Below are 24,029 nucleotides of genomic sequence, written 5' to 3'. Positions count from 1 at the left end.
CCTCCTCTTACTCCCTCCCTCCAAAATTCATTTTAATATTCCCTAGGATATATTGTGATAAATATTTTTCAGTATATGGATGTTGTCAACTAGAGATTTATCAAATAATAGTATAAAGGACGGAAAGTAAGGCCAAAAACCCTAACACTTTAAAATAAATATAAGTAAAATATAGCAAATAAAATCAATAGAGTATCATTACTAGGGATGGAATTTGAGGCCAAATATTAAAATATAATTATGGCATCTCTCTGTCTCTGTCTAAATCTCTCCCTCCCTCCTTCCTTCTCTCTCCCTCTTCCCTCTCTCCCTTTACCTTACATCTTAGAATAAATATTGTATATTGGTTTCAAAGCAGGAGAGTAGTAAAGGCTGTACAATTGGGGTTAAGTGATTTTCCTAGCTAGGAAGTGTTTGTGGCTAAATTTGAATATAGAGCTCTTCATCTCTAGGCTTGGCTCTCAATCTACTGAGTTGCCTAGATGCCTCAAGTATAGCATCTTTGATTCCAAATCCTCAAATAATCAAGTCAATTCAACAAACATTACCTACAATAAATAGGGCACTTTATCAAGTTCTGAGTATACAAAGATAAAAATCAAATAGTACATGTCCTCCAATAGTTCACCTTCTACTCAAGGACCCAATATGCGTACAGATAAGCAAGGAGAAGATGATTTATTGAGAGGAAAAATTAATAATACTCTAAACAAAGACATGCATAAAAATATTTCTCATATAAATATGTAAGTTGAGTCTCAAAAGGAATTTGGATTTACCTGAAGTGAGGATGGAGTACAATTTGATTCTATGGAACAACTTTTTAAAAGGAATAGAGATGGGAAATATGGGTGCTGAGTTGGTGGAACAGCTAGTGGGTTAGTTTGCCTATGATTCTGCTTAAATTAAGAATTGTAACAACATCATATATTCTGGAAAGATTGATGTGTGCTAGATTTCAGAGGTTTTTAAATAACAGCTTAGGATGTTGGATTTTCCCTCTAAACCTAATGTTTCTTTAAAACCAGAAAGCGGTAATCATCGGCAGATCGAAATAATGATCAGGAGTCTTCCCCTTCCCCAATTTTCCCATTGTGATACATAAAACAAGATTATTGTCTATAGTATTTGATAATACTGTTGTGGGTATTTTTTAAAATATATTTTCAATATCACAGGCAGTTTGAAATGGTAATTCCAACAGAAGACTCCGTTATCACAGAAATGACATCAACTTTAAGAGACTGGGGAACCATGTGGAAGCAACTTTATGTGGTAATTAGTTTTTTATGGTATTGTTGTTCTGGAAGAAAATAGTTTGAAATAAGCTATCAGAAACTTCAATAACTGTGCATATCTTTAAATGATAAATTTTCTGAAGGTGAGTTATTGTTGCTAGTGAGTGTATTTGGATGCCTTTAAGTCCTTCTTTCGCAACTTCAGTAAAAACTGATTGCAGTCATCTTAAACTCTCTACATATCCCTGCTAGAGCTGAATTGCCTTCTAAATCATAAATGAAAGATCAAATTATGTTATGTTCATCACACTTTTCCTCTTAAATGTATATCAACATAATCTCTTTCCTTTTGGAAATCAAAATACAGCATCCATGGTAGTTCTCCATTATCCAGAATATTCCATTAATAAAAATACCCCATTCCACTACTATATTGGAAAAAGACTTGATGTATTTTGTCTTCTAAAAAGCCTCAAGTTATAGATGATGACCAGAGTAAGCTGATAGGCTAGTTAATTATTTAATCCACATATATTAGAAAGAATTAATCAGGCATTATGATTAAATTGTCAGCCTAGATTTTATTGTAGGAGACAGAGGGCATATATAATAAATTTAAATCATTCTGATGTGTTTCTTTTGAGAAGATATATTATAAGGATTGTGCCAAGGAGAAAAAAAATCCTAGAATGAGGTATATAGAAATGGAATAATGGGCAGTAGTTTTTCTGATCTGTATTACTTGTGGAATTGAATAGTGTACTTGATCAAGGAAAGACAGAGCTGAAGAACTTCCTGTAGTCAAATAACTGATGTTGGTACTCTAGCCTTGTATTCTGCAGCAGGGTAGCTTGAGTAGCCTTGTATGAGAAGCAAGAACAGTCCTATATTAAATGTCAGAATGTGAGCTTTGCTAGCATGAAGAGAAAAGTACAATAGAAATAAGAGTGACCTGAAGGACCTTGTGCCTTGCAGGCAGCTAAAGAAAAGCCATTCCATTTTTGGACTGAAATAAAAAAAGGCACCAAAAATATATTGTACTGAAAAATGAGCAAAGCCCAAGCAAAATTCTTAACTTAAAACAATGACATATAGGTATTTTTTAATAGAAATGAAAGAAATCATTTGAAAGGAAGGTGAAATTCAAGGCATCCTTACTGTCTGTTATGTGCACCTGGATAAGGGGTCAGTCTGTTGCAGTCATCTGGAACAAAGTTTCTCTGATAGTGATTTGCTTTATATCTTTGTCCTTTTTAAAAAAAAAGTTGGATTGCATTTTGCTTGATATAGTTATTCATCATTTCATTTTAAGGTATGAACTTCTCTTTTGAAGATCTATGTTGCTACTATTTACAATAATTTTTTTCTGAAATTTTGTGATCTATGTTCTCTCCCTCCCTCCCTCACTTTCCCTTCCTTTGCCCCTCCCAAAGATGGCAGGCAATATTATATAGGTTATATATGTGTTATCATACAATACAGACTTTCAAGTTAAATTCACTAGAGAAAAATTCACGGAAGGAATAAAGTGAAGCATTGTTTGCCACAGTAGGTTAATTTGGAGACCAACAATGTATGCATGCTGACCACTCTCTAGAAGGCAAACACAAGAGGCAGGTCAACTAATACTCACAGCTTGCTTTGTTCTGAGCAACAGAGAATGATAAATAGTAATAATAGAAAGATTTTCTTAGTGTCTGAGAAATCTTGATATTATTCCTAGATGGCAGTCAGCAGTATTTAAAAATAGTCACCATAATTGACTTGGGGAAAAAAGAGAAATAAAGCACAAGATAATTAGATACTACACTTTGAAGATAAGATTGATAGATAGGCTTGACTTCCACTTCTGAAGTTACTTGTTGAAAGGTAATGGTTCTTTATTAATGGGGATTGCAGCTGTACAACCACCAACACAATATGCATAGGTTCATGTAAAGCTCAGAGACTGGCAGGTGCTTATCTCAGCAGAAATAGACTCAGGGCAATCTCATTCTGTGACAGAGTAGAAAAGGGAAAGATAGGTGGGAGTGTGAGGAATATTGATACCTCACAGGAACACTAGCAAGTATTTCCAATGGAGGAATTTACCCCCTGAACCTTAGTATTACAACATTTTCTATCTGAAGAACGAATCCAGATTGTCTCATCCAACTCTTTGACTTCAGATGAAGGAAGTGATGCTCAGTGATGTTAATTGATTTGACCAACTTCGCAGAGCCAATCAGGGAGCAGATTCCATTGCAGGGCTTTTATCTAGCTCCTTGACATTCTTGTACTACAGCACAGTTGTTGGAATGTGGGATTGAGCAATAAATGTATATACATCCATTTATTTACAAAAACATACTTAAATGCCTAATGTGCACAAAACATGACTCTGGCTGCTTTGGGGGGAAAAGAAGTCCACAAGTAGACAGAAAACAAGGAATTGTATGTAACAAATGTATAATAAGATGGATACAATGTGCTACAATTGGTTTAGAAAAGAGACTTTCAGAATATGAAGATGAACATGTATAACCCAGTGGAATTACATGATAACTCTGGGAGAGGGAGGGAAAAGGAAACAAAGACAACATGAATCATGCCTCCTTGGAAAATTTATGTGTAAGTTTATTACTAGAATAAAATATAGACACAATTATGAAAATATGAAGATGAGGGAGAACACAGTAGGCATTTCAGTACATCCAACAGGATTCAGAGAAGTTGGGGAGAGGATAAGGATAGGTTTTTGAGGAAGAAGGAAAGGCTTGAATGGGAGAGTTATTATCAAGAGAAAACATATAGAGTATATTTGGGGATGGACAAGTAGTCATGATGATAATCACTCTCTCTCTGCTAATAATTGGCTTTAGAAGTACCATGGAATATTGCATAGAGTCTGGTCTTCAAATCAAAAAATGAGCTCCATCTTTGCTTGCAGACAGGATGACCCTGGACAAATCATTTAACCTTGCTAAACCTCAGTTTCTTCATCTGACAAATATAGTAAGGATAATAATATTCAATACTATTTACCTTATAAAGTTATTGTGGAGAAATCGACCTATAGTTTTGTAAGAGCTAAGTAGTATTGAGCTATTACTGTTGAGAGGCAACAGAGTAGGTGAGGCAGCTAAGTTACATGGTCAATAAAGCTCAGGACTTAGACTCAGGAATCTCTGAGTTCAAAGCCAACCATAAACAGACTAGTTGTACAATCTTGGGCAAATTACTAAACTTCTGCCCTAATTTTCTCAAATTTAAAATAGAAATAATAATAATAGCATCTGCTTCCCAGAATTTTTGTGAGGATATGATGGGATAATATTTGTAGATTGCTTTGAAAACCCTAACACGCTTTATTAATGCTAGCTGTTATTGTTGATAATAGTAAGATTTTAAAATCATAGTTTATAATAGGAGTTTTAGCCTCAAACCTGAATTTGAATCATGGCTTGTTTTAATAGTTTTGTTACTCTGAGCAAGTAATTTAGCCTCCTTGTGCTTTAATGTTTTCATCTATAAAATGAAGATAGGAATTTCATTACAAAACTCTCAGGATTGCCCTGAGAAAAGTGCTTGTAAACTTTAAAGTGCCACTTAAATGTACTTTGCTTTTGTTTTTATTCTAAATTCTGGTGTTGAGCCAAACAAATTTAATCCCTCTTCCATAGATTTCTTGTCAAATACTTGAGAACAGTGATCAGATTACTCCTTGACTAAGTTAAACATTCCTAGTGTTTTCATTGGATTTCCTTGATTCAGTCTCCTAGCCATCTTGGTCACTGCCCTCAACTCCAAATTGTCATTTTCATCTTTAAAATGTCATATGCCTACTTATGTGTTAAGCACTCTGCTAGGTACTAGGAATACAGAAACAAAAATGAGATCCCTTGTCAAAAGTTTCCATTCTATTCCAGAGATACAATAATTATTGATGAATATATATATATAATATAATGTTTATGTATATATTTATTTATATGTATTTAATATGCTATATCAATTATATCTTATTCAATTATATGTACTATAATAATCTATTATTGTTCTATATTAAATACATACTATGTAAATATTAATATTATATTATATATATAATTATATGTATATATTTAATATAGTATATATATATTCACCAGTAAGTGTCAAATCTCTGCAACATAACATAAACTTTTTGAGGTATAGCTGTACATTAAAATGTACATACAAAGTATATATGTTTAATATATATGTATATACAAATTAATATACAAACACATAATGGATATATGTAAATATGCATAAGTGTGCACATATAGTCATCCATGAATGTTGCATCTCTGAAATTTATATGTGTACCTACACATGTATACATATACTTACCAATAATTATGTGTCTATACATCCATATATATGTATATATACACAAATAGTAGGTACATTTATTGGTCTCAGAAGGCAAGCATTTAGATAATGACTCTATCACTTATCATCAGTTTTTATCCTGCAAAAATCTTTCTAAGTCAAATGTCTCTGAGGCTTAATTTCTTTTCTCAGGTGATGAAAATATTTGTGTAATACCTACCAGCCAGGGTTATTTTGAGGGTAGTGTTTTGGGAAGTGTAAGACACTATATTAATGTGTGAGGTTGATGATAATGATATTGAATGTACTGGTTAGACAGGAAGGCAGCAATCATTTATAACCATTTATTCTGTGCCTGGGACTGTGCTAAACCCAGGGGATGCAAATCCAAGCAAAATAGGACAGTTTCTATTCTTAAGGAGCTTACTTACGTTCTTGTGAGGGAAGACAACATGTAAAAGGCAGCTAAAAAGTCACGTGTGTGGGGAAGTACACCGGGGTAGCTATATTGACGTCTGGGAAAGTCAGAAGCTCTCTGTATTTATTGTTCTTCTCTGACACAGTTATTTGAGATTAATTAATGCCTTCTGCAACCTCTCGGCTTGGCATAGATGTCAATTATCTTCTACATGTGAAAAAAATTAAGGTTGAACTACATTCTCAGCACAAATTATATGATTTTCATGGTCAGGCTAAGGATCTATATTATACCCTTGGTTTTAGAGACTACTCTAAGGAGTGGACATACAAAGACAGACAAAATAATGTTCCTCATGCCAAGGAATTGACATTCTAATGGAGAAGATCCCCTCCCCCAAAAGAAAATTTTACAAAGTATATAAGAGAGGGAAGGTACAAGTATGAAGTACACTGAAAAAAGGCTGCTGCAGATAGTGAGATTTCAGTTGAATGTTGAAGTAAACTCAGGGAACTCAGAAGAAAGAAACAAAGAAGGCTAGCATTCCAGACATGAAAAATTGAAAAGATATAGAATGAAAAAGCTGCAATGTCCCATTTGAGGGATTATCAAGGGGCAGATATAGCTGGATATTAAACCACATGGAGGAATTGAAATATAAGAAGATTGGAATGGGGCAATGTCTTGAGTTTAAATTCTAAATAAAAAAGAACATTTTATGTTGGTTTCTGGAAGTAATAGGGAGCTACATTTGTTTTTATCTGAAAAATTGTTTAATGTAAAATAAGTTCTTTATCAAAATATAAAAATATTTCAGAACAAAATAAAAAATGAATTCACTTTAATCCCATTTTACATAATAGGACAAATAGAAACTGGAATGGTGTTTCTCTGTTAAGTGCATTGTATGATTTAGTAGAATGGCATCAGAGGAAATACAGTGTCTTGAAGTTTTGACTGATGGACTCAGTATTCATCTGTCATTGTTATGATAGTATACCTATGTTTAGAAACGTACTTGATGGGAGTTTATTAAATAGGGATGGTGGTGACATGGTCAGACATACACTTTGGAAAATCAGTTTAGTCCTTTGAAGATAAATTACAGATAGAGAAAATGAGGCAGAGAGATCATCTATCAGTTATCACAATAATCCAGCTATGAAGGGATAAGAGATTATATAGAATAGTGGCTGTATCAGAGAAGAGAGGGAGAGTATAGAAACAATAAGACTTGACAATATATTGAATATAAGGATTGAGACAGTGATGATTCAAGGATGACATCAAGATTATGATCTTGGCCATCTTATATGTGCTCTCCCCAGTAATAGGGAAGTTCAGAAGATGTAAGAGTTTTAGGAAGAAGATAATGAGCTCTGTTTTGGACATGTTGAGTTTGAAATACTTTCAGATATGCAATTTAAGGTGTATGAGAGCAAGTTGTTGATACAAGATGCCCTCAGGAGAGAAAAGAGAAGACTAATGACTAGCAAGTGATTTCCATAGAGATAAGTGAACCAATGGAAACTAATTTTATTTTGAGTGAGAAGCATACAGGGAGAAGAGAAGACAACCAAGGATAGCACCTCTAGGGATTCTTATGTTTAGTTGGAATAATTTGGATGAAAATTGAACAAATGAAACTCATGAGTCATCATAAAGGTAGAACCTGGGGAGAGAGAAATGTCATTAAAACCTGGAGAAGAGTGCTTATTTGGGATTAGAGGTTCCACAACAGTGTAAACCTGTGAAAAGGTTGAGGAGGAAAAGGTTTGAGAAAAAATCAGGACACTTGGCAATTAAAAGAACATTGGTAATTTTGGGAAAAAAGACATTTCAGTCAAGTGATGCAGCTGAAAGTTAATACTGTATAGGTTGGATTTTTTGCTTCCAATTATTACCTTTCTACAAATATATTTGGTTTTCTCTTCTCTCTGTTGGTGACAGTTTATGAAATGCATTGAGACTGCTCACTTCTGTTTAATGATGTAGAAAGTGTTTAAGTGCATTTTTAAATAGGTAATGCCAGCTATCACGAAACCTCTTTGCCAACTGAAAACTTATCCATCACATAAAAGTTGATAGTTGTGTCAGGATAGCTTTTTTTTTTTTTAACTATAAAAATATTTTAGCAGGAATGGTGATCTCTGAATTCTCGTCATGCTAACATTGTTCATGTATCTTTTTTAAAAAGGTAACTCAGAAGGGTGTTAAAAACATCAGTCCAGAGATCTGACTTGAACCTGAGAACTTTGTAAGTTTAGTTGACTAGTCTCCTAGAAGTAAGCATTGAGTTTTCAAAGTTACAGTTACCTTCCCCAAATCCTCAGTGACCTTGTCTTGCACATCCAGACTGGTATGAGAAAATTCATCTTACTGGAAATAGGGAACCACAGTAAGGATACATAGGTACAAAAAAAAGATAGTTACGTGAGGAAAGAAAAAGCTTCATGGAATATGAATTTTAACGATGGAGAGAATTATTAAGTTTGGACCAAAAAAAGTCATATGTGCTGGGCACCCACCCCACTGTAAAGAAAAAACTGTACCTTCTATAAACAGGGCTGGGTCCCATTAGCTGCATGAGACTCTACAAAGGAAGAAAAGTCTTTGGTATTAGGAGTTGTTGGTTACCCATTTTTTACACATGTTCTCTATATGTGTCCTTCACTACTAATTTCATCTAACTTTTAACCCAATCTTTCTGTGGAATAGATAGATATCTTTCTTTTGTCTGTCTCTATCTCTTTAGCTCTTTCTTTATCATCTATCTATGTGTCTATCTAATCTATCTATACTATCTATATATCTGTCTTTCTCACACATATATACACATTATATATATATATATATGTACTGGCATACTCTAGGATTTTTCTCATTAAAGGATTATTTTGTGTCAACCATTTTTTTACTATTGCATATTAGTAAATGCCTTTATCAAGAATAAATTAATTTTACCAGATGATTGTTAATTGGAAGGTTAATGGTAGGGGTTAGTGGGATTCAGAAGCAAAAGCTAACAGGACTATCTCTAGAAACTGATGTAGCAGCTACCCTTTTGGAAACAGCCTTCAAGTAAGCATATTAGGTTTATATGTGTGAGTAGTAGCAGCAGCAGCAGCAGCAGCAGCAGTAGCCAACAACACCTCTCAGAGAGGCTACTAAATTAGGCTGTGGGACTGCTTTTGAATTGACATATTTTCTTTTCCTCTATTAATCTTATAAAGTAATGTTTCATAGTTTCTTATTATATCACACTTCAGGAATGTGATAGTCAAGATATGTTAGGAAATGAGAAAAGAAGAAGCTAAGACTGAGATAGTGGCAAAAGAAGGGACTGCCTCTTATTGTGATACTTTGCTAGATTCAAAGAGGCAAGCCAGATAAAAGATCTAGGAAATCTATAATATATACTACCTCAAGCTTCAGATTTAAGTATCAGTGAAAGATCTAGAAAATAAAAGACTTGAATTCAAGTGCAAAAGTCTTTTGGACAGATCAGTAGTTGAGTTAGAATCTCAATAAGTCAACTGTCAGTAAGTTAAGTTAAGCTATGTACCTTTGTTAAATATCTACTATGTGCCAAGCACTTTGCTAAGGATACAAAGAAAGGGGAAAAACTAGTTAAGGACCTTACACCCAATTGAGGGAGATAGTATGCAGCCTATTCTGAACAAACAACGTATGAGGGATACATTGGGGGTAATTTTAGAGGTGAAATGCTAAGAGTTAGGAGGACTGGGAAAGGCTTCCCTGCACAAGATGGTCCCTTCAGCTGGGACCTGAAGGAAGCTAGGGAAGCCAAGAGGCAGAGGTGAGAAGGGAGACTACTCCAGGCATGGGTGGCTAGCCAATGAAAAAGTTTAGAATGAGGAGATGGAGTGCCATATGAGAAGACTAGCAAGGAAACTAGTGTTACTAAATCATAGAGTATTTGGAGGAGCATATGGCATAAGACTAGAAAGAAAGGAAGGAGCCGGGTTGTGAAGGGATGATAGTGAGCTACTGAAGTTTATTCAGTGAGAGGGAGAGTGATAGTTCAGAGCTGTGTGTTAAGATCATTTTGACAGCTGGGTCAGGGATGGATTGGTATAGGGCAAAATATGGGATAGACACTAACCAGTAGCTATTTGGAACAATCCAGGTGTTAAAGGTTGGGGACCTTCATGAATTTGATAGTGTCAGAGGAGAGAAGGGGCCATATATGACAGATATATAAGTAGAATTATGCCTGTAATTGTAGAATTTGGGAACTGATTGGATACAGAGATGAGAGAATTAGGAGTTAAGGATGACACCTAGATTTTGAAGCTTTCCTGACAGTAATAATGAAGTGAGGAAGAGGGGAGAGTTTTCAGGAAAAATCATTTAGGTATTGATTTTGATAGGAAATGCAGTTCAAGATATTTACTAGACAGTTGGAGATGTGAGACTGAAGGTTGGGAGAGAAGTTAGAACTCGACAAGGAGATCTGAGAACCATCTACATAGAGGGTGATTGAATTAAAAGGCTGCAGAGTTTTCAAGAAGGAGTATTCTTTCACAAAGGTCATTAGGAGTTTAGAGAAAGGAAAGAGGAGGAAGAGTAGAGAAGGGATTGTTGAGGAAGTGATTTTTGGTCTGTGACCTGAATAGCAGATAGGGCTGAGCAGCAGAGAAGAGTGAATTTCAGCAGTTTTTAAGAAGAAACAGCATGAGCAAATTGCAGAGCCTGGACTGTATGTGGGCCACTGAGAAAATTGTCTTAGAAAGTAGTAGAAAATAAAATTGAATAGACATATATATTATAGTCACCTATATATGTATCACTAGCTTATAAGTAATATAATTCTGAAGATCATGTTTTATTTAAATTTTTATTGCCCCCCTACCTATCATAGTTCTCTATGCAGTACAAATGCTTTATTAATTGTAATGAATTCTATGCATGTGTGTATGCCATAATTTAGAAACTAGCTAATTAATCTATTGACTGTAAAGATCTTGGTTTTTGGAATTAATTAATGAATTTCTCCTCCTTTGGATATCTTTTAGAGAAATGAAGGTGATCTCTTCCACCGACTGTGGCATATAATGAATGAAATCCTAGACCTACGACGCCAAGTATTAGTTGGCCATCTCACCCATGACCGTATGAAAGATGTGAAGAGGCATATTACTGCTCGCCTGGACTGGGGCAATGAGTGAGTAATAATAGCAGAAGAAATTTCAAGTAATTAAGCATAATAGAAACTAAGCAAGGATAGATAGTGTATGATTGTAGTTTCTAAAAGAACCATATGCAGCTTTCTCCTGTTTTATTGACTTTGTGCCCTTGGGCAAATCATTTATTCTCTCTTCTTCTCAGTTTCTTTATTATAAAATCAAAGGTGTGGATTAGATAGCCTCCAAGGTGTCTTCTACACCAAATATAAGATCCTATGATCCTTTCATTTACTCTCAGAGCATACAGTCACTCATAGGGTCAGGAAAAGTCAGCTGCTGCTAACTCAGTTACTCCTGTTCCAAATCAATAAATCAAAAAACATTTATTAAGCATTCACTGTGTGCCAGGCACTCCCTGTGAATATAAAAACAAAAAAGTTAGGAACTTTCATTCCTTTAAGAGAAGCAGTGCTGGGCTCCATCACCTGGTGGTCATCATTGCATAGAATAAGACCATGAACTTCCTAGGTGGAAAGAAAATACTTAGGGGAATCATTCTGCTGAATGTTGCCACTGATTCCAGTCTCTCACATTCTTCAGCTGAGCCTTTCCCTTTGACCTCAGTCTCTTCTGTATTGTGCCATTTATATGTAGAATGTTGCCAATGTAATCCTGTGAGAAATCCCACTTCTCTCAACTTTAAAGGAAAAATCTTGTAGCAGACACAGCTGTGGGACTCCTCATAATTTGTTATGCATTCAGATTAGTCATTTTTCACCTTATAGTCTGCTTAGGATAACTGTAGATGAGAGCCTCTCTTGAAGGGCTTACTTTAAGCTCTAAAAGTCACATTTTTTTCCCCTCAAGTTAAAAGTAAAGCACTTTTTAACTAATATGTCTAATCTCTATGCTTCCTGCTGGAAGAGAATTGGTCCTGGAAGCTGTTGCTGTGTCTAGTCCCAGCCCCACTTGTAGGGAAATCTTAAAAGTTCCTTATAACTTTAAAGATACTGATTCTAGATTAAGAAATTGTGAATAAGTTGAGGAATCTTCCCTGGGATAAACAGAGAGCTCTCACTGATAAAGGGTAGAGAAAATGGCATCATAAAATATGGTATTATGGAAAGAATGGTCAATTTGAAGATACATGGTATAGGTTTGAGTCCCTAGTTGGCTACTGATTACCATAGAGACCTGGGAAAGTCACTAAGTCTCTCATGGCCCCAGTTTCTTCCTCTATAACCAAAAAATTAAGGAGTTAGCCCGACCTCTGAGATTCAATTCAATCTAACAAAATGTTATGAAAGTGATTATCATTATTTCAAAGCAGTATATTTGATGTATTGAAAGAGTTTGGATTCATTAAGGAGGAAGTTATATAGGTTGTCATATTAAAAACCATTTTAGAAACAGATACAAGATAAGCATTAATTCCTTTTTCAATTTAAAGTATAAAGACAAAGCTAAGGGCAATACATGAGATAAGTGAGAAGATAAAAATTCATTTTGACTGAATAATAATTCAGTTTTTGATCTATGCAATGTTGTGACTGTATTTTGATCCTTTGGGGCTAATGCTTTTTATTTATTTTAATAAGTAACAGATATTAAGGCAGGTATTAAATGAATTATGTAAGCTTCTAAAGCTACTTGCCTAGTGAGTAAATAGTCTAAATAATTATATTTTCCATAAAGGCAATTTATTTTGAACCTATATTCCATAATCACCTGAATGTGTTATTAAAGTAACCAAATATTGTTTTTCTTTATTGTATATTTATTTTGAGGAGGAATATTGCTCATCCAAACATTCATCTAGAAATTTATTCTCTAGACAAGATAAAACTGGCAAGAAAATGTTTAATAAGAAACACAGACATGTAGCTACTCTAAATTAAATATGGTTGTTTAGTCCAGTTTTTTAACTTTCAGATAAGAGTTTGAAATCCTATAAAAAATGAAGTACTTATGTAGGGTAATGAAAATGGGAATGGAGATGGAAAAATTGTCTTTTCACTATGTGGTAGTAGAGCGCAAAGAATATTCATTCTATTATTTGTTAAAGTCCTATATGCAAAGCATTGTGCTATGTGTTGGAGTAAGTATCACATCATTAGGACATGTTCTTCTGGATTTGACCTTCTAATAGAATGAGAGGATCATACCTAATAATTGCTGACATTTATATAATTCCTTAAGGTTTTCTAAATACTTTAATGTATTTCATCTTACTTTCAAAATACTTTAATGTATTTCATCTTTTTAAGTTTTAACAAATATTACAGTTATAATTTCCTCATTCTACCAAATGAAGAAAATAAATATTAGGAGGTGGTAATTTGTCCATAGTGATATATTTAGTAAGTGCCAAAATTCTAAACTAGATCTCTTCTGAGTACAAATCTCATGTTCTTTCTCCCAGATCATTCCGTCTCTTAATGGCTTTGTGAACAAACACACAGACAGCATAAAAGACTATGTAACAATATGTAATAATAAATAATCACAACAGGGAGAACAAAAGAACCCCTAAGCCACTTCAGTTATCATATGTTTATCTTCATGGAAAAAGTGGAAAGATGAGTCCTCCAAGGATGACATTGTTTTAAGATATAAATATATAAATTTTTATAAAATCTTATGGTAAAAGATTCTGATTAGTATAGTAGGGAGAAATATGATTTTACAGAATAATTAGTAAGATAACGCAACTAAAGAAAGTCAGCTTGAGAAACCTCAAGAATAAAACTGGAAGAACAATAATAGGCAGACGCAAACACCCCTCCTCCAAATAGAAAAGATCTGTCAAGATTTCTTTTATCTGTCCTCATGGGGCATTACATTTTCAACTTTCAAATCATTTACACAAAATTTGGGTCACTTCTTTACATTATTAAAATTTCTATAAATTTTTCACCATCATAAAATCCACTCATCTCTTAAGGCCCTCTTTGGCCTATTTATTTTACTTGATGACACCAAAGCATTTCAAGTATATTCTTCTATTATTCGTCAGTTCTCCTCTTCTGCCCTGAATTGACCCTTCAGAGAGATTTTTATCTTTCACTGAATCTCTCCATCATCCTCAGTAAATCATATACTATTTTTACTTTCCTTTTATATTGGGTTTAGTAAAGAGGCAATCCCAGTGATTGGGAATCCTTCATTAACAATATCAATTTTTTATATGTACAAGTAATTTCTTGGCTTGTATCATTGACTTATGCTGCTGATTCAAACTCTAGTTATTTGATGAAATTGCTTGAGAATAACACAAGTATAAGCATGATTACAATCAACATGGTGGAGAATCTATTCCATAAATATCTACATCTTGTTTCCTAGACAACTTGGATTAGATTTGGTGCCTCGAAAAGAATATGCAATGGTAGATCCTGAAGATATCAGCATAACAGAACTCTACAGATTGGTAAGTATCTAGCACTTTACTGTCACTTATTCTTTCAAGTGCTAATTTTGTGGTTTCCATGGTTTTCTTAATATTTACTTAATTTGTTAAATAGAGAGCTCACATAATGTTCCAGATCTAATTGAAGATAATTTCAAGGAAATTGAGAATTGAGGTGACCATGCCCTGAAACAATACATTTTACACATATCTCAAAATAATGTGATACATTTTAATATGTCCTCCACTTCCAGGTGCCAGGAAGAAAAGTTTGAAAATTAGTTTTATTTTCTTTTACTTATTTTTTTGTATTTTTTTGTTGGTCCCCCAAATGAATTGAGGTCACTCTTTTGTTTGTTTGTCTTAATTCAGACTTATACCAGGCACTCTTTCAAACTGCCAAATTTCTTGATTTCATAAGCTCTCTTATTTATTCCTTTTCATTGCTATCATTACCATACCAGTTCTAGTTACAAATTCCCATTGCTTCCTTCCTGATTACTGTAATATTTTAACAAGTTTCCCTGTCTTCAGCCTTTCCTCCTTCAAATCCATGCTACACAGTGTTTAATATTCCTCAGATACTTCTTTGATCATATGATATTCCAGCTCAAAGCCCTATGGTCAGCTCAATAAATTCAATTAAATTCATCAACTCTTAAGTGTGTGGTTTGTGCAAGACACACTTACTCTCACCCCTCCCTAAGAAGGCTGGTAATATGATATAGGTTATACATTTATTATCATACAATATAGTTCTCTGTTCATCATATTGTGAAACAAGGTATATATTGCATGCACTAGAGAAGAATTCATGGAGAAATAAAGTGAAGAATGGTACATTTCAATCTGTTTCCTTTTTCATCATGAGTCCTTTGGAGTTGTTAGAAATACAATTTAGAGACTCTGCTAAGTGCTAGTGTACAAAAGCAATACAGTGGCTGCCCTCAAGAAGCTTAGATTTTAATAGGAAGAAAGAATAGGGAATGGTGGTCATATAGGGTTGTTTCAGTTTGGGCAGCCACAGAGAGGGTGAGTGAAGCTGTAGCAGAGATGATTGAAGGTTCTTCCCAGTACTGATGGTTGTACTGATTTGAGTAGAATCCTTATAGGTGGCTACACTGAGAGAGAGAGCAGATAGCCAAATTGTGGGCTAGACACATGATTTGGTGATCTGAGACCATAACTGACTCACAAATCAGAATACGTTGGTCCCAGCATGGGAGTTCTATGGCTGAATCAGCTGTCTCCTAGAACATGGTCTCTGAAGGACATTTGGTGCAGGAGCCCTGTATCAAAGTAGATAGAAAGATGACCAGGGTGGGTGGCTAGAAGCATCTTCTGCGAGAGGGAACATTAATAACTGGGACTCAGGAAACGCATTGTGGAAGAGGTTGTACACAAACTATATTTTGATGGAAAGCAGGGATTGTATAAAGGAAAGGTAAGTATAGATGCCTTTTCAACAAAAGAGACCATTGCCTGTGCAAAGACTTAAGGCTGAGAGTATGAATGACTTGTATAAGATACAGCTAATAGGTCAGTTATTGAGTGAATGAACACATTGAATTGAAGGGGCTAAAGATGAGGATTGTACCTGTCTTTTCTTTCTTGGGAGGAAACTTCCAAATGAGATTTTTTTTTCAAGACAGATCAGCACCTTTTTTGTATTTCAAAGTTTTCTAATAATGAGATGTTAAGTCACTTGTTCAAGGTCATAAAGCCACTCTGTTGGCGATTAAAGTTGAATTTAAGTCTTTCTGACACCTAGACTAGGATCTTGTTCTGCTTTTCTATTGTTCTGTTTGATTCTTTTTCACACCTTATGGACCATAGTACTACAGATCTTTCTATCCTCCCCTGCCTCTTGAAGTCTGTCCAATCTTAAGTTCATTGCTTCCACGACACTAACTCCCATTCTCTTCTCTTGCTTTCAATCTTTCCCAACTTCAAGGTTTTTTACAGTGAATCTTGCCTGCTGATTATATGACCAAAATATTTAAGCTTCAACTTCAATATTTGTCCTTCCAATAAGTAGTCTAAATTAATTTCTTTAAGTATAAGCTAATTTCATCACCTCCCTGTCGAAGGGACTCTTAAAAGTCTTCTCTAACAATTTTGTGAGTGTTCAGCTTTTTGTAGTCCAAATCTCACAGCTATAAATTGTTTTAGGAAGAGCCATAGCAAGGATATCCAGGGAAATAATGAAAAAAAATACAAAAGAAGGTGGCCTTGCAGTCCCAGATCTCAAACTATATTATAAAGCAATGGTCATCAAAACAATTTGGTACTGACTAAGAAAGGAAGATCAGTGGAATAGACTTGGGATAAGTGACCTCAGCAAGACAGTCTATGACAAACCCAAAGACCCCAGCTTTTGGGACAAAAATCCACTATTTGACAAAAACTGCTGGGAAAACTGGAGGACAGTGTTGGAGAGATTAGGTTTGGATCAACACCTCACACCCTACACCAAGATAAAATCAGAATGGGTGAATGACTTGAACATAAATAAGGAAGCTCTAAGTAAATTAGATGAACACAATAGTATACATGTCAGACCTTTGGGAAAGGAAAGATTTTAAAACCAAGCAAGACTTAGAGTCAATTCTGATTACATCAAATTAAAAAAGGTTTTGTACAAACAAAAACAATGTAACCAAAATCAGAAGGGAGGCAACATATTGGGAAACAATCTTCATAACAAAAACCTCTGAAAAAGGTCCAATTACTCAAATTTATAAAGAGCTAAATCAATTGTACAAAAAATCAAGCCATTTTGCAATTGATAAATTGGCAAGGGACATGAACAGGCAGTTTTCAGTTAAAGAAATCAAAACCATTAATAAGCACATGAAAAAGTGTTCTAAATCTCTGATAATCAGAGAGATGTAAATCAAAACAACTCTGAGGTATCACCTCACACCTAGCATATTGGCTAACATGACAGCAAAGGAAAGTAATGAATGTTGGAGGGGAAGTGGCAAAGTTGGGACATTAATGCATTGCTGGTGGAGTTGTGAATTGATCCAACCATTCTGGAGGGCAATTTGGAATTATGCCCAAAGGGCGATAAAAGACTGTCTACCCTTTGATCCAGTCATAGCACTGCTGGGTTTGTACCCCAAAGAGATAATAAGGAAAAGGACTTGTACTAGAATATTCATAGCTATGCTCTTTGTGGTGGCAAAAAACTGGAAAATGAGGGGATGCCCTTCAATTGGGGAATGGCTGAACAAAATGTGGTATATGTTGGTGATGGAATAGTATTGTGCTCAAAGGAAGTGGAGGAATTCCATTGGAACTGGAATGACCTCCAGGAAGTGATGCAGAGTGAAAAAAGCAGAGCCAGGAGAACATTGTACACAGAGACTGATGCACTGTGGTACAATTGAACGTAATGGACTTCTCCATTAGTGGCAATGCAATGTCTCTGAACAACCTGCAGGGATCAAGGAGAAAAAAACACTACCCACAAGCAGAGGACAAACGGTGGGAGTAAAAACACCGAGGAAAGAGAACAGCTTGACTACAGGGGTTGAGGGGATATGATTGAGGAAAGACTCTAAATGAACACCCTAATCCTAAAACCAATAGCATGGAAATGAGTTCGGATGGAGGACACATGTGATACCCAAAGAAATGACACATCACCAATGGGAAGGGGGGCGGGGAGGAAAAGAAAATGATCTTTCTTTCTAATGAATAATGTTTGAAAATGACCAAATAAAATAATGTATAAAAGGAAAAAAAAAGAATGAACCATAGCTTTGACTATGTGGACCTTTTTCAGCAAGGTAAAGTCTCTGCTTTTTGTATACTGTCCAGATTTGCCATAACTTTCTGTCCAAGGAGCAAGTGTCTTAATTTCATGGCTGTAGTTGCCATATGCAGTGATCTTTGGACCCAAGAATATAAATCTGATACTGCTTTTGTTTCTTCTCCCTCTATTTGACATGAAGTAATGAGACCAATTGTCAAGGCCTTCATTCTTTTTTGTTTGGTTGTTTTTTTTTTTTTAGTTTTTACTTGATATTAAATTGTAATCCAGCTTTTATGCCATCTCCTTTCACCTTTACCAAAGGCTTCTTAATTATTCTGCATTTTCTGCCATCAAAGTGGTATCCTTTGCACATCTGAGATTATTGATACTTCTTGCACCCATTATTCTGGGTTTTGATTTGCTCCTTCAGGCATTTTACATAATGTACTCTGCATATAAATTAAATAAGATGACAATATATATTGCCTTGTAATACTTCTTTCCCAGTCTTAAACCCATCAGTTTTTCCAGTTTCAGTTCTAATGGTTGCTTCTTGACTTACTTACAGGTTCATCAGGAGATAAGTAAGATTATATAATATTCCCTATATCTTTGAGGACTTGTTACATTTTGTTGTGATCCAAGCAGTCAAAAGCTTTACTGTAGTCAAAGATGCATAAGTAGATGCTTTTCTGGAACTCTCTTTCCTTCTACATAATCTAATGAATGGTGGCAATTTGGTCCCTAGTTCTTCTCTTTCAACAACCAGTCTGCAGAGTTCACATATTGCTGAAGCCTACTTGCAGACTCTTAAGCATAACCTTATTGGTTCATGAAATGAGTGAAATTATCCAGTAATTTAAACATTATTTGGCATTGTTCTGCTTTAGAATTGGAAAGTAAATGTATTTTTCCCAGTCCAGTGGCCACTGTTGAGTTTCCAAAATTTGCTGGCATATTGTGTGCAACACTTTAGCAGCATCATCTTTTAGAATTTTAAATAGTTCAATTGGAATTCCATCATCTCCACTAGACTTATTGTTAGCAATGCTTTCCAAGACCCACTTGACTTAATTCTCTAGGATATCTGCCTCTAGATTAGTAACCACACTATCTACTCCTCCCCATTGAAAGGGAATAATATTAAAACAGACTAAAAAGGGAACTGGTGCTGAAATTGCCGGGTCCCTTAAAAGTCAGATTGGAAAATTTCAAGTTAATTATGGAAGCATTATGGAGTCATATCGATTTTTGAGTAGAAGTGTAATGTGGTCATCTCTCTGTCTTTTGGTTGTATTAGAATATCAAATTTTATCATCTTTGATGCCTTATCACCCCAGTACAAAATGATGCACCTTCCATTAAACTCAAAAAGCAATAATTATTTATGTGATACATTAGTTAATTAATCTTAATCTCATGACAAATTTACTTTCTTCCTCTCTTCATCTTTCTCTCTCTCACCTTCTTTCACTCCCTCAATCCTGATGAGTAGAGGCATGTAAAAGATGATTAATATAGCCTTTCCAAAAGAAGTAATAATATTGATTTCATTAGAGTTCTGAGAACAAGTCCAGGGTAGGTATGTGCAGAGGACTGGACCCTTCTCCCTCCTTCACTTGACCTCTTTTCCTTTCTTCCATAACTCTATTCCTTCTTCTCCATATTCCTCTTTCTCAAGTGTAACCCCTCCTTTTTCTCTCTTTCCCTCCTTTTCTTATCTTCTAACTTTTTTTCTCCTGCCTCTGTTTTCTTGAAATATTTCAGATGGGAGGGACCTCAGAGGCAAATCTAGTCTTCATGTTTAATTACTTTTGATGCCCAATTAGTTAATATATGTATGTTCTTTTTTTCATTGGAAGTAATTGTCCTCAATAAAAGTTAGATATTGGGAATATATTAAATAAGATATCCTTTACATACTTGTGGTTACTTTATGTGTACTTAATCACATGAAAAGAAGCCATTTGGCTTAAGCATTTCATTTTACAGATGAAGTAACAGAGGTCCCCAAATATTAAGGTTCTTGCCCAAAGTTATACTGATAATAAGGAATATAGGATTTGAGCTGCAGACCTCTGCCTCCAATCCTTTTCCCTCTAACTACAATTCAGACTCCCTATTGAGTAATAATAATAACTCACATTTTCTTAGTACTTAGCATTTTTCAAAGAATTTCTGCAAAATTTCCTTATGAGGAAGATAGGCCAAGGATTTTTATCCCTCTTTTATAGATGAGATTAAATAGCTGGTGAAGTTTTAAAGCTAGGGTCATTGCTGAGACTTAAAGCCATGTTTTACATTAGGAAATGAGTGCTCTTCCCATTCTAGTGTACTGCCTTATATTATGTCACCGAACCCTAATCTTACTAGGATGAGGACATAGGTCACTTTGACACTAGTCTGTTTTTCTCTTCAGGAGAAAAGGTCAGGTGCTGAAGAAATGTAAGGTGTCCATGTACCTCCATCTTTTAGCATTGAGCATTACTGAAAAATCTAGTACTGTAACATTCTCACTGAGATCATTCCATTAAGCTTTTGATGTGTTTTTCTCCATAGTTACTGTGCCTCTGAGTCCTGCCCTTTTCCAATAAGCATCTCCTTAATCTTACCTTTGAGACAGAGGCCCCTGCATTACCTCTTCAGAAATTCAGGTTAAAACGCCAGGTGAATTATCTGACTTTAGGCTTTGGACATCACACTTAGCAATTCATTTTCACCTAATTGTGTTTATCTGAGCAACAAAATGTGTTAGACCTCATACATAGTGTTAACATATGTCTCCTTGGAAAGCTTTCTTCTGTGCCAAAAGACCAAATACAAATCTCTTTGAGTGGTTAAAGCTCCATTTTTCCCATGGTCTCTTTATTCCTAATTTAAATATTTTTGCTATTTCTGCCTGCAGAGTATCAAAATGGATTCTTTTTAGGTTGCAAGGGTATAATATTGGCAACATTCCTTGCAATCCTTGGAGGGTAGGAAGAGTAATTTGAGTCTAACAGTGAACTCATTATATGAATGAGAATTGAATCCACCTAAGGAATCTTGGGGATATTTTGATTGTTTTAAGGGAAGGCCATAACTAAACTAGCTAAGGGGTATGTGGACATAGGTAATCTTTACATATTTAAGCTATTTGTTACATTGACCCCAAAGCTGGAAAGGACCAAAAGACCATGTAGTCCAAAACCATTATTTCCGTAGATGGGGAAACTGAGATCCATGGAAATTGCAACTTGCCCAGTTACAGAGGCAGTTATCATCAGAGGCATACTTTCCCAATTAAACAATTTCTTATTCTTGCTATCATTGCAGTTGAATTTAAGGTAAACTGAGTTATGGTGTTCCCAGACACATTCAGGGAAGGCTAGCATTGCCAGTAAAAAGGATCTTTCAACCTCAGTTAGTCAAATGACCATTATGCAGGGCTTACTAGCCTTTATATAATTTTTGGAAGTACAAGAGAACATAAAAAGGAAACATAAATCTATGATTGGTTAGGAAGTCTGAAGTATCTTAGATGACAGAAAATGTTATAGTCATAAATGCAGGACTAGCAACCACTCTCCTTCCATCTTGTTGCTATGGAAAGCTCTGGTGATATCCACCAACATAGTTAGTTTAAAGTCACTGTGATTATAGTTAAGACTTTCTTGAAGGACAGCCAGCACTGCAGAAATAACAGACTTCCTTGAACTTACCTACATCTTACAAGGCTTGTTAGTGAGATAACGGATCTCCCTTAATTGTACATGGGCAGTAAGATGTTTGGAGACAATATATTTCTTTGAATTAAAGTGATTTATGAGGCAACATAGCTCAATGAGAAACACTGAACTTCAGAACTCAGAAACAGAGAAATGTAGCTTAGGCAATTTTACAACACACTGGGGCTAAAAAAGAATAGAATCATTACAAAATGAAATCAGATTCAACTTGATTTTCTCACTGTCACTATGATGTTGCCTTACTGAAAATATTTTCAGCAGCTTTCTACAGTGACTAAGATAACCAGAGGCAATATGGTAGAATGGATAGAGAAGTCAATCTTAGAGTCCAATCAAGACCAGCCTCTGACACAGTGATTTCAGGACCCTGGCCAGGGCACTTAATCTGTCAACTCTCTTAATTACAAAATTGGAGAATAGGTGTGAATCCGCTTTGGTAAAGGGAGTTTCCTATCTATCAATGGAAACACAGCAGGCTAAAAAAAAAAAAAGCCAACCCATAATCTAACCATATACAGATTTCTTTCTCCAGCCCTCTTTTACTTGGGAACCCAGGCTTCAAATAAACAGATTAGACATTTCCTTAATCAAGTCACAGTGGAAGAGGTGGAGAGAATTAATAGAATTTGGTGTAGGATATAAACTGTCTTTGGTTTCATTCCAGTTTTAAAATGTACACAGCTATAACTCAGATCAAATTGTTTACCATCTCAGGAATAGGGGATGAATAGGGAGGAAGAGAGTCAATTCGGGTCATATAATTTCAGAAAATGTGTGTTGAAAATTATTATGTCATTGGGAAAATAAAATGTTTCTTAAAAAAGATCAAATGTCAATGCATAAAAAAAGAATCATATTGGTGAAGAGGAGAGGGAAGGATATGTGACTTAGATAACAATTTTGTTATCCAGATGTCTTTTCAAAGTTAACAGGAAATGAGCAGAGCTCCTGCAATACCTAGTTTTTGAAAGATTGATGACTTTTCCTCTTTTTTTTACTCCCAGGGCGATGTTCTTTGTACCTATTGAATTTATTATAATGATGAATTTATCTAGATGATTTGTAGTTTTTTTTTTAATAATTTGATATTTCACATAGTTCCAACTAATGGCAGCAAATGGTAGTAAAAGTGGAAGATATTGGTGCTTATATGCCATTGAGTTTTTCAAAAATCTTTTTGTAGCAAACACTCATCTTAGGTTATTTTTTTCTAAAGTAAAAATCAATCTGTGGTGATGATTACACTTTCATGTTTAGATTACATGTTTGAAATAACATTTACAATTAAATTAGAATTATAGCTTTTATAATATTTAAGGCAGAACTGGGGTTAGAGCATTAAAACTGTAGGCCAAGTAGTCTTCAATAAAAGCTAAATGTCTACTTATTTAAAAGTAATAAATGCTCAACCATTTATTAAGGTCTGTAAGTCAGTGATGGCCAAACAATTTTTCCCTTTTGAATTCTCAGGAAGACTTTGAGTCCTGCCTCGGATACTTACTAGTTGTGAGCCTTCAGCAAGTTGCTCAGTCTTAGTTTCCTCATCTATAAAATATAGAATATTATAGTACCTATCTCACAAGGTTATTGTGAAGGTTAAATGTGATAATATATTGAAGATATTTACAATGCTTAAAGAATTATATAAATGTTAGCTTTTATTATTAACTGGAGTAAGATTTTGTATTCTTAAGACTACTCTCTGTCTCCCCACTTCATATTTCTTAGTACCACTTATGATTACCTCTCCCTAGAAGCTATTGTAATGTCAATTTTTATTCTCAACCTGTACTATGTTATACATCATCTTGTTGGTCAAAAATAGAAAGTCTCTAGGTTTGGGGAGTTTACCTATTAAGATTAATCTGCATTTTGATGTGGTGATTCCTTCATTTATTTATTAAACAGACATTTATTAAGTACCTACTATATGCTGAGCACTGAAGATATAGAGCTTAGATATCACCTAATTTTAAGCTTAAAGTCCA

At 34.8% G+C, this 24,029-nt stretch overlaps 1 protein-coding gene across 9 annotated transcripts in view; it reads left to right on the top strand.

Annotated features, from left to right (window-relative positions):
- DOCK4 (dedicator of cytokinesis 4) overlaps positions 1-24,029 on the top strand; it is a 553,335-nt gene that overhangs the window by 229,686 nt on the left and 299,620 nt on the right. For 8 of the 9 annotated variants that reach the window (XM_007504147.3, XM_056799554.1, XM_001366207.5 and 5 more), the window contains exons 5-7: positions 1,179-1,275; positions 11,031-11,179; positions 14,487-14,571. In XM_007504147.3, the coding sequence (XP_007504209.1) occupies positions 1,179-1,275; positions 11,031-11,179; positions 14,487-14,571 (331 nt within the window). Of the gene's footprint in view, positions 1-1,178; positions 1,276-8,187; positions 8,249-11,030; positions 11,180-14,486; positions 14,572-24,029 lie in introns of those variants that run through there. The other variant, XM_056799556.1, reaches the window with a different exon arrangement.

Source organism: Monodelphis domestica, chromosome 5, assembly GCF_027887165.1.
Source record: "Monodelphis domestica isolate mMonDom1 chromosome 5, mMonDom1.pri, whole genome shotgun sequence".
Lineage (NCBI taxonomy): Eukaryota > Metazoa > Chordata > Mammalia > Didelphimorphia > Didelphidae > Monodelphis > Monodelphis domestica.
Note: the sequence above shows the minus strand (reverse complement) of the source record. Positions and strands in the feature narration are given on the sequence as shown.